This window comes from Mirounga leonina, unplaced genomic scaffold (assembly GCF_011800145.1).
Source record: "Mirounga leonina isolate KUSES-001 unplaced genomic scaffold, KU_Mleo_1.0 Mir_176, whole genome shotgun sequence".
NCBI lineage: Eukaryota > Metazoa > Chordata > Mammalia > Carnivora > Phocidae > Mirounga > Mirounga leonina.
Window position 1 is genome coordinate 10,583,444 of NW_023270454.1, and position 11,860 is coordinate 10,595,303.

The window sequence follows — 11,860 nt, forward strand, 5'->3', positions numbered from 1 at the left end:
TCAATTTAAGGCTTCCCACCAAATGGAAACAAAAGAGGCCTTACACAATATCACACGTGATAAATGTATACCTTTCACGGCCTTAAAATGACAGAACGAATCATTTTTGCCGGTCACTGATTTAAGTATTGTGCCTTTAAATTGATGTCATTCTTTTTGCTACTATGCTGAGTTTTATTATTACTGATGTTCTTTGATTACATAAATGGAAATCTCCTTTAATTTGCTTTAGAATTTCCTGTTCTTATAGAATTATTGGGGTGGCTTTTTGTTTTGTTCTGTTTTGCTTTACCCCAGGAAACAAATGCGATTCTTAGCAGTGAATGCTAAAATGGCACATAGTCAGCCTTCAAGTACCTTTTCCAGCCATCTGAGTTTCAAACAGCCAGCATTTTGGCTCCTAGAAGGCGCTGATAAGTTAGGGGCAAGGACAGGGGACAGGGAGAGAAACCAAAAAGAGGAGGGTTTTCTATGCCTTTGCTTTTGGTAAATTTGTTTTGTTCAATACAAATAATCAGATAGGAAGAATGATTGCTTTGCGGTTTTTTTGTTGGTTGGTTTCCGTTTTGTTTCTAGATCTGTTTCATTTGATTGTTTAATTTTTCCTCTCCTGGAGCAAAAGTCACCAGAGAGTTTTGCATGAGGAAACATGACAGTACTTAATGAAACTCAGCACCTAAGGGCATAAGGCAGTTGAAGGTTTTGTTTGTTTGTTTGTTTGTGTTTGTTTTGTTTTGTTTTGTTTTGTTCTTTCAATCAGCACCAATCCTGTAAATGATCTACACTTGGTGTAAGGTATAAAACTTTTTTTTTTTTTCTTTTGGAGTGGAGACAACTCCTCCTTCTCCACCCTATGAACCATAGTGTGGGATTTTTTTCAATACTGTTTCTTATGTGTAAAAAACAAAAGAAAAGTTTTCTTTTTGTTTTTACTTACAAAACATAGAGAATATCTTTGTATACATACAGCGACTGGAAAGAAAGCTTATCTGAAGGGGTTGTGACTTATTCTTTTCTTTTTTTTTTTTTTGTAGCATTGGTGTTGGTGATGGTGGTGGTGGTTTTGTGTATTGGGGGAAGGGAGGGTTATATTTCTTGTGAGCGGTGTTTACTGCAAACCAAACTTAAGGTTCCCTTCTCAACTTGGGTCAAGATGCTCTTAGAGTGAAGACTCATACTGTAGCAACTCATAAAGGAGCGGTCCGTCTCGATACCGAATGCCTACTGCAGTGGGGGTGACATACTGCAGAATGTTAATAGTCCTTCTCAACCTCCTGTCTACAAAATGAGCATCCCAAGCTGGATATCTCTTTCTTGGCATGTCAATCTTAATGAGGGGCCCTTCTGGGTAGTAAGGACGCCCCGGCGGGATAGAGGGCCCCATGGGTCTCACTTGGAAAACGGGCAAGCAAGTGTCAGCCGTGAGATCCTCCTGTTGTTCCGTTACGGCTCTGGTAGGCGTGACCTGGGTCCCCCGGTACCCAGGGGTCTGAGGCGCCATGGGCTCAACATCGGGGGGCAAAGGGATGCCCCAGAGCAGCTCGGCACAACAGGAGCTGGCCAAAATCTTAACTCGCGGCCCCATGGGATGCAGCACACCGTAATATAAGAGCATCATTGCGATCCCAGCCACAAAGCTAATAAAGACACAACACAGTGCTGGCACCGCGTAGGAGTCAGTGGTCTCCGGGTTTCTGTAAAAATACCAAAGGAACGTCAAGGTAGCATTCTCGGTCAAGACTATTGTATAATATGCAAACATTCGATATCGAGTCCGCCCTTCCTTGACGTTAAACCAGCAGAAAATGTACACAATCCCTACCACCATGTTGAAGAGGATCTCCTCCCACTTGGACATGCAGAAGTCTGTTCCGCCATGGATGATCCAGAAGGCCATGGCACACCAGTGAACCACCACGAAGATCCCGAAGTAGAGCTGGAATATGGAAGCAAAGAGGGCAAAAGAGATAACTCTGGATGAGATGGTGAAGAGGCGCCAGAAGAATTGGATGAGGGCCCCTCTGTAGCTCATACTCTTCTTGTCGTCCCTGGAGTCCCGCAGCAGCTTGTGATAGGAGGCTAGCACCCAAGCCAGGGACATCAGGGAAGTCACAGAGGAGACACCTGCCGGAAAGACACAAACCCACACAGTCAAAACCTTGGACATCGAGCGCCGGGCAGGGCGGGGCTGCCAGCCGAGGAGACGCCCACACACACCGCAGTCTAAAGGAGGAGGGAGAAAGAAACACACAATCAGGAACTGGATCTTGAGGTCACCGCTGTTCCCTAACCTGACAACTTTTACGGTCTAGTTTTACTTTTCGCAACCCAGTCCGGAACTCCTGGGGACCCACGACTCAAGAGTGAAGCTGAGGCTGACGTGCCTCGCCAAGGGAGCCGAGAACTGGGGCCACCGTGGTGATCGACTGCATCTGCGATGGGCCGGGCGGCAGGTGTTCTGTTTTAAGGCATCATGAGCTTGCGGGGATCCTTGTTGCACACACATGTGTGGCCGGGGTCGGTGGCCCTGTCCCCAGCAGCCTGGTGGCTCTCAGAGGAGCCCACAGAAGGGATCACCGATGATGAAGCCCTTCGGCTTGCTCACTGCCCCAAGTTCCACCACTGTTCTCCTCTGGGAAAGCACTGGAGTCTCCATTGCTTTTTCATCAGCTCGCCCATGCCTCTGAACTAAGGCTTTTGCATTTAGCTTCTCCATCCCCTGCCTATGACCACCCTGAGATATCCTGCCTGTTTCGATGGTTGCCTTTCTCATTCATTCTTGTCTCTCTCATTCTTGTCCAATCTTTGTTGCTTTCTCCAACCCACCACTCTGCTCAAAGTTCTCTGAGGCCTTGGATTGGGAGGCCCATCCATGTCTGGTCTCTGTCCTGACTCAGCAGCACTGTTGCTCATGCTTCAGGAATGCCTTTTCCGCTCACCATCCTCTGCTCGTCATTCCCTGCATTTCTCCTCGGCGGGCAAGTGAATGTGTCTGATCCCAAGTCATACTTCAATTGCGGTAGAGCAATTTTATTTATAAGGCTGCCTATTGGATTTCTGTAACTCAATCAAACTCAACACAATATATAGTTAGTGGAGTTTCTCCAAATCCACCCACAAGAAACCAATTATTAGGCAAGTATTACCATACAACCTCCTCTCAAACAAGATTCCCCATTCCCTCTCAACGCCCTCACGCATTTTCTCCGCTCCATCTGAAGCCTCTTTTGTTTTTCCTTTCTCTCCGGATTTCAGAACTAAATGCAACTCAATTCAATTGGAGTCCTGAATACTGTTCCTTTGGCACCCATCTCCTTACAAGGTTCCCTAACCTCATACCAGAGCACAATTCCCCTATGTCATTCTCCAGGCTGAAGTCAAAGTTACCTCATCAACCTCTCTCAGCTCAAAGGTCCAGGAGCCTGCTCATCAAGAAACTCATTCAACTGCCCCAGCCCTGCAGCCTTCGATTGGTCTTTCCCTGGGGCTCTGCTCATCATCCCACTCCCCTCCGAGCCCCCAGGGAGAGTCAAAGTCCCTTGTCATTTTACACTCTCCCTGCATTCACCTTCCTCACCCACCTCACTCACATACTCCTTCCAACATCTCACAGAGATGCTTGGGTTTACAGCTTGCAGAATGATATAGCGCAATAATAAAAACCATTATGTTGGCGTGAGCATAGAAAAACCTCCAGACTGTTAACTGTTACAATGAGTATGTATTGCTTTTGTAAACAATAGCAACCACTGTTGACAATAAACAGGGGAGAAACCATCCCAATTCCTCCATAGAAGCCAATCTTGAGAACACCTAATGAGTTTCCTCTCACCTTTCTGGAAAGTTCTGAACACGGTACTTGATGTGTCCTGCTCTGCCCTTTGTACACAAGGGGCATTTCCACCAGCACCTGCTGAGGCCACCTGCGCTCTGCAACCAAGTCACAGTCGTCAAGTTAACCTAACTCTTGAGTTTGTGTTGTCTGGTGGTGGGGTGGGAGGGGAGGGGAACGGGTCCTCTTGGGAGTCAGATGATTTAGGCTGTGGGTTTCCAGAAGGCAGGGAATGTGCCATCATCTTGGTAGTCTGTGCCAGGCTTATTACCAATCCTGGAGCATCATCAGAAAGTTCCTCTTAAACATCTTTGTGACATCAGCCCTCTCCTAGTGAACTCATTTCTTGATGTTAATAATCTTGGTGGTACTGCTAACCTTTAATAATCAGATGGGAGTTCTACAGAAGCTGAATGGGAAGAAGACTTGATTTTTTTGGTTCCTTCTAATAAATCAAAATGTATTACTTCCCTGGTTCTAAGAAAAACACGAGTGCCAAGTTCATGAAGTAAGAAAAAGCAGCTTAGCTTTGCTGGAGCGTGGTCTAATTCAGGCTTTTTTTTTTTTTTAAAGATTTTATTTATTTATTTGAGAGAGAGAATGAGAGAGAGAGAGAGCATGAGAGGGGGAGGGTCAGAGGGAGAAGCAGACTCCCTGCCGAGCAGGGAGCCCGATGCGGGACTCGATCCCGGGACTCCAGGATCATGACCTGAGCCGAAGGCAGTCGCTTAACCAACTGAGCCACCCAGGCGCCCCTAATTCAGGCTTATTTTGATGTCTGCTTTTGAACAGACTTGGCGGACAGAAGCAGGACAGCCCCTCAGCCTTCACTGTGCTGATCTCAATATTCTGTGTGTTGTGACATTCGTCTTGTCCATACCAAATACAGATAAACAGGAATTCATGTCCACCAATCACATAGTCATGCCAAGTACAGTTCTTCCTCATTATTCCATCTTCTGGGTTACCTATGACATTTCCAGATCTGTTCCTGTGGTTTTGAAAGCTGGTGTTCTGTTCCTGCCTCACCTTTCATGAAGTGTTACAGAAACTGTTTCCCTCGGAGCTGACCGGTACACTGCTTGTTTCTTGGTTAATGCTTCTGGAATTGCTCTCTAGAGTCCCGCATGAATGTTCCCCAAACATCATGAGACATTAATGTGGATTACAAGGGGGGCTTGGGACATAGTCACATGGAAGACAGGCCCGGCTGATGCCCAGCCTCACTCTTACCTCTCTGCCTGTCTGTTCCCAACTTGGTATAGTGTAGATCACCAAATGGTATATCCACAGCAAGCTTCATGGACCATCCACTTCAACCCACCCATTCAACAGGACGCAGAAGTACAGAGGCTTGGGTTCCTTGCCCAAGATTACCCTGAGGACCATTGACAATACAATTAGGCCCACGGTACAGCTCTCTGCCTGCCTGATCACATTGGTCCCGGCTCTCCATTCTTTCTGCACCCTGTCCCTTGTCAGTTTGGCTCTCCAGAGGCCTACCAGGTAGCACCTTTCCTGAGGTCATTTGTGATGAAGGCCATCAGCCTTCTCTAATGGCAGATGTCTGTTCTAACACCAAGTTGTTGGTCCCTGAGGGCCTTGAATGCCAGGCCACATCCTTGGCATTGTGCAAATGCTCCAAGTTAGAGGGAAAAGGGAGAGGGGAAACTTCTGACACCTGGCCCGTGTGCAGGGTGCTCAGGGCAGAGGCCCTGCCCAAGACCACAAAGAGTGCATTTGTCTGGAGCCCCTTCTCCTCAGAGCTGGAGCAGGGTGAGCAGGGACAGGAAGGAACATGAGTGGGGACATAATGCCATGCTGAGCCTGCCCCACTCTCTCTGCCAGCAGCATCGATAGAGATGATCCTATGGGGCAGGGGGAATGTCCGGAGGTGGCTACTTTCTAATTCACCACATTCACCAAAGAATTCCTTGTTCTAAGCAAAGCTTTAGACAAAATTTTTTTCTTTGGGGGGTGGGTCCAGAGTTAGTGCTGCTGAAGAGCTGAGTACCTAGAGAGACCAGGAAAACCAGGCCCACTTTAGGATCCCATTAAGGAGTTGGGTTTCTCACTGGCTGCTCAACAGAGGGTAACACTTGCCCTCCAGGGGCTCAAGAACCAATGGAACAGGGCATTAGATACACTTGTTATCAACTCACCTCTAAGAAACTTGTCTGGACCCCATCGATGACATTGGCACATTTGTTATGCTTGGTCAATGGATCAAATATCCTATGATTTGCCAACTTTGCATCATTTCCCTGGACAAAGCCTGTGGCCTCCCACACCCACAGGACTGTAAGTGCATCTCATCCTTGAAGGACTGTCAGCAGAAGGTGCTTTGGGGCAGCCAGCTAATTCTGGGGGCTCAACTGGGGCAGGGGAGGGAGAGTCCCAGACAGATGTATTCCTTAACAGTGTAGCTGACTATCCCAGAGAACACAGCATGATTCACTGAGCATGTACATGCATTATCTTATTTAGAAGAACCATGTGATGTAGGTACTTATTGCAGGCTGAACTGTGTCATTCTTCCCCCCAAAATTTCATGTGTTGAAGCCCTAATCCCTAGGGCCTCAGAATGGGACTGTATTCGGAGATAAGGCCTTTAAAGAGGTGATTAAGTTAATTGACATCATTAGAGGGGTCCCTAATCCAATCTGACTTTTTTCTTATAAGAAAAGGGGATTTGGACACACAGAGATACCAAGGATGCATTCACACAGAGGAAAGACCATGTGAGGGCACATGGAGAAGGTGGCCATCTACAAGCCAAGGAGAGAGGCCTCCAGAGAAACTAATCCTGCCTCTACCTTGATCTTAGACTTCCAGCCTCTAGAATGGTGAAGAGACAAAGGCCTGTTTTTTAGCCACCCAGTCTGTGGTATTTTATCACAGCAGCCCAGCAAACTAGTATAGTGCTCTAATTCCATTTTTTAGAGAAGAACCTTAAGATGTTTTTCAAAAACCATACGTCTGTCAAGAAGTAGAGTCAGGATTCAAACTCAGAGTCTGACTCCAGGGACCCTGAAAGTCACCGCTGTACTAACAGGCCCCCCAGACATGGCCTTAGAAGAGCTGGGTGAAGGGAGAGGAAAAAAGGTTGAGGTACTCTGGGTACAAAGGATTTCAATTTTTTGCTAAGTGGACAGGGTATCTGGGAGAGGCCCTTGATTTTGGAGCTACAAACCAAATTTGCATTCTAGTCCACCTTCCTCAGGAGAGTAACATTCAAGCCACAAAGAAAGAGGTGACTCCAATAGAATTAATTGAGATCGTTTCCCTCTGTCGAGTGATTAATCTTCAAAGGCCTGCAGTGTATTCCATTGCAGAGGGAAGAAGGGCAAGGTTTTCCCTCACTGCTGTGGCTCACTCGGAAGTTTTCTGTCACACCTGAGGTCAACCCAAAAGTCAATGCATCATCCTGGCCAAGACCCAAGCCCAGGGGAACCGGCCTTGGAAGGGGCCTTGTGGCCCCCTGTGAGATTCTCAGACAGGCCTGGGAGAATTTACAATTTGCTCCCACTATGGCTTGATCACTTTCTGTATTCCAAAGGTCAGGCTAGAAATTGTTAAACACTTCACGTTCGGCTGTGACAAGTTCTGGGCAGTGACCTTCACGGCTTGCTCACTTTTCCTGGTGCAGACCAGGAGGCGGGGCTTGCAGCTGGGCCACTGAGCCCACTGGAGCCCAGCCCCACCAGCTGGCAAGATGCTAAGCTGGAACCTCCTCAGGGGTCACTCCCCCTGAGAAAAGCTCAGGAGAGGGGCCCTCAGGTTCTGATCACTAGGCCCAGGGTTTACGATTTCCAGAAATGGAATGGCCATACCTATGACCAATGGAACAGAGCATGAGGGGCTGCAATCTGCAGTTGGACACCCCTTACCAAGGAGGGGTAGTCATCGGGAAGGCCCAATTTGGTGGTGTCAGTGCAATATCCAAGGGTCATTCTCAGCTGAACTATTGCCCGTCCGGGAACAAAACAAAAAAATGTGAGTGTGGATGTCCCATTGCATGAGAAACATAGTAACGTGGTGTCTGGGGAAGGACAGGACTCTAAAATCAGAAGGCAAGGGACAGATGAAGTGGAAGAATCCGAAGGAAAGATACAATGCAGTGGGAGGGGTCAGGGTACAGCCACCAGGGTGAGGTAGGGAAGCTGAGATATGACAAGCCCAAAGCAGGGCAACAACCAGGGCAGGGCTGCACCAAGGGGCCAGCAAGTGGGAGCTCCAGCACATCAGCAGAAAGAGAAGCTAAAGGGGAAACCAGACACTACAGTATCTCAAGGGGAGAACACAACATGTGGGTTCGAGGAGTACTCTGAGAACCCCTAGGGGTATCTAGAGATGGCCACAAGCCTTCCTGAGTGAGAGGGGATGAGGTCAACAGCAGGACCTTGTTCTGCGGGGTGGTATGTGCATGCCCAGCTCTGTCACCAGCTGCTGTCCCCCACCTTTCTGCTACAAGGACTTAGTACCACCACTAAATCACATGTTGGAAAAACACTTAGAAGAGGGATTGGATGGAGCACTGAGCACAGGGTGGAACAGGGGTAGGAAGAGTCAGCTGTGAAGACTCCCAACCCCCTCCCTCTTGGCTCCCTCCCATCAGCATATAACCATGGTCAAGTTCCTCCGGTCTTATAAAGACTAGATCTTCCCTGGATCCCTGCACCTTCTGCCAGTGAGATCCACCTCCCTTTGTCTCTTCTTCTCCAAACTTCTCGAGGGTAATCCCCTTGTTCCCTTAACTTCGCTGCCTCCCCTTTACTCCTGACCCCCAACTCCAATGGAGAATTCTCTTGGAAGTCCTCAACCAATTCCTGCACCATGCAGACGACTTGTCTCTCCTGACACTGTGTGACATTTGGCATTTGGATCCACTCTGTCTGTCCTTCCTCACACTTGACCGTTAGCTATTGCCCTAGTCATCCTTTTTTTGCTGGGCTATTATCCCTATTTCACAGGTAAGGAAACTGAACCTGAAGTTGAAAGACTTCAGTGTTGCTGTAGCCATGTTCTGACATACTCACCTAATTTGTATGGTATGGTACCCCTAGAGATTCCCCAAGCCAAGAAACATGCTCAACTGGCTATTTGTCTATCTGCACATCAAGGTCAGTCAAGGTCAATATCTGCTTCTTTCGACCCTCACCTCTTTCGACCTTCACCTCTTCCCTGAAGCTAATATTAGGGGAACTCAACCATCTACTCTTCAAGTCCCCCTTGTGTATTTTCCCCACACTGAGTTCCTTTTAGATGGGTTGTTCTTCACTTTCTACCTATCCAACTTCCCCTATTTTCCAACATTTTTTAAAAAAGCTCAGGCTCTTCTTGGAAATGCTCCCAGAAAAAAAGATAAAGCAGCTGTGTGCACAGTTCTCAAAACATTCCTGCCTGTCTCCTGTCCTCACCTCCACCCAGGAGACACAGCAAGGGAGCACTGGTACAAAGTTATTTTCCCATTTGGGCAACTGGGGGAAGGAAACCAGCATTGTGGGTGCCACCTAAAAGACGTTGAGTAACTTGGCCAAAGACGTTGAGTAACTTGGCCAAAGTTACACAGGTAGTAAGCAAGACAGCTAACAATGGAACCTGGGATTATCTCACTCCTCCGCCATGATCAGTGTGCTTGAGCTGGCTCATCCTGGCTTGTGAGATCCAATTGTGAAATTTGCAGGAATTTTGTGGGCTGGCCGATGTCATATTGGAGGCTTGAAAGAACTGGTTGTTAAGCATTTACCAGCACACCACTTGTCAGGATCTATTATCCTTCTTGAAAAATTTAGTGGGCCTCATTGCAAGTTAGATGGGCCCCATAAGGCTGTCCTCCATATTCCAACACCATACTTCTAGGCAAACCAACGCATTACTGGCTATCAGTCAGAATTATACCTAGTAAGTTTGATGTAAAAGCAACTAAGAAACCAATCCCCTTTTTAAACTTTCACTAACAATATGCTCACAGTAAACAATTGAAGGTCTGACAGTCTTCTTTGATCCTCAGTCTTTTGCAAGCATTGACATCCTCATTTTGGTCACATCTCTGTGTTTGGAGAGGGTGTGATCCCCATAAGAGGTTACCACATGGGGTAACCTTAAGACATCCTTGATATTTCCAGACTGACCCTTAGCGAGGGTCCAAAAAGAAGATGGCATCCACCATCTGTGGATGGCACCCTCGGGACCGACAAGGGCAATTGAAATGGCCTGGTGTAAACAGAGGGCAGGAAGACTGGAAGGTCTCAGGAAAGCTGACATCTGAGAAACCATACCATATCCTGAAGAAAAAGCTCTTTAACATCAGGGAGATGGGCCAAAGGGGACAGAGTTTGGCCACTACACAGATAGTCTGTGTTGTAGAACATCATCTTACCATGGTTTATAGGAAATATCTCTTTATTGGCTCTGTATCCAGGCTGATCGTCATTTGCTAATTGCTAATAAAGATTTCAATAATAATGATCTCTCCCCTCTACTGAACCTCTACTGTGGCTCAGACTCCAGGCTAAGCACGTGACACACAGTAACTCAGTTATTCTTCCCTGCAAAGGTATCCGAAGTAATGGGCTGATTTGAAGATGGGGAAACTAAGGCTCACAGGCTAAGGAACTTTTCCATTATCAAATAGCTAAGAAATCACAGAAAAAGGATTTGAACTCAGGCCTGCCTAACTCCTGAATTCAGAGTCCTTTTGTAAACACCAGGGAAGGTGTGTCTCCTCACCCATACCCAGACTGATGAATCAGCATTCAGATTTTATACAATAATTTCTTATCAGTTTGGTTACTGTGTGGCAGCCCTCTGATCACCTCTGTGAGCACTGACAAAGTCAAATTTGTGGGCCTGCCAAACTGAGGACCCACCTCTGGAAGGCCCTGAGCAGGCCAGTATGTGTGGAAGCATCTCTCTCTTCCATCTCCCTTGCCTGGGCTGTTGGAATGGCCTCCTAGCCAATTGCCCTGCATCTGCCCTTGTCCCAAAAGTCTATTCACAATCCGGCCAAAGTGACTAAGCTACAGTATGCCCCTCCGCGTGGCCTCCCAGGCAAGGTAGGCTGCCCGTGGCCACTGATTTTCTGCACCTTTCCCACGGAAGGATATGCATTCTTGCCCTGTTGAACTCAGGTGTGGTCTGGGGCTGGCTCTGACCAGGGACACCCGAGCAGAAATACGTGCGTCACTTCCAGGCAGAAGGCCATGCTCTCCCATGCTCCAAGAATAAGCTGCCCCACCAGTGACCTGTGACAGACATGCAGCGAGCAGGAAATGCAATCAACGTTTTAAGGCACCGGAATAGTTTGGGTATTGCACGTGGCGACATGGGCAGCCTCTCCTAACTGATGTGCCACCTTGTTCAGGGTTAACACCATGGTGGGTCCTTTCAAGGGCTTTCGGGAGGCCCCCCATGATACTGCCTGGGAGCAACAAGTATAACCTGTCACTTCCCTGTTCGTGCCCTTCAGGAGCTCCCTTCCCCAGTGGGTGTAGATCTAAGTTCCTTTCATGGTGTCAGGCTTTCTCGCAAGGCCCTATAGGACCCAGCCCCTTGCCAGGGGTTGGGGGGTTGCTGTTGGTGGTCACTTGCCTCTGGCTCCTCACTCCCTCAGCCCCAGATGTGCTCCAGGCTCCCTCCTGACTGAGGGCATAGGCACTTGCCCTTCCTCTGCCTGAAATACCCTTCCCCCAGATATCCTAGGGCCTCACCAAGCCCTTGACTCAGAGACCATCCTCCAAGCCAGGCCATCCCCGACTGCCACACTGAAAACTGCACCCCCCACCCCGCCATGTCTCCTCCCACTTTCCATGCTTTATTTTCTACCTTAGCCTTTCCCCCACCACCTTGATAGACTTTATCTCTTACTCTCTTACTTGTTCCTTTTCTTCCTTCCTTCCTTTTTTCTTTCTTCCTTCCTTTTTTCTTTCTTTCTTCCTTTTTCTTTCTTCCTTCCTTCCTTCTTTCTTTCTTTCTTTCTTTCCTTCCTTCCTTCCTTCCTTCCTTCCTTCCTTCCTTCCTTCCTTC

General features: G+C 47.8%; 1 protein-coding gene across 2 annotated transcripts in view; it reads right to left on the reverse strand.

The window, feature by feature from the left end:
• Nucleotides 1–766: 766 nt before the first annotated feature.
• The window catches only part of XKR6 (XK related 6), a 308,257-nt gene continuing 297,163 nt past the window's right edge, over nt 767–11,860 (reverse strand). Inside the window, exon 3 of one of the 2 annotated variants that reach the window (XM_035022667.1) lies at nt 767–2,124. In XM_035022667.1, the coding sequence (XP_034878558.1) occupies nt 1,160–2,124 (965 nt within the window). In that variant the 3' untranslated portion in view covers nt 767–1,159. Of the gene's footprint in view, nt 2,224–11,860 lie in introns of both variants that reach the window. The other variant, XM_035022666.1, reaches the window with a different exon arrangement.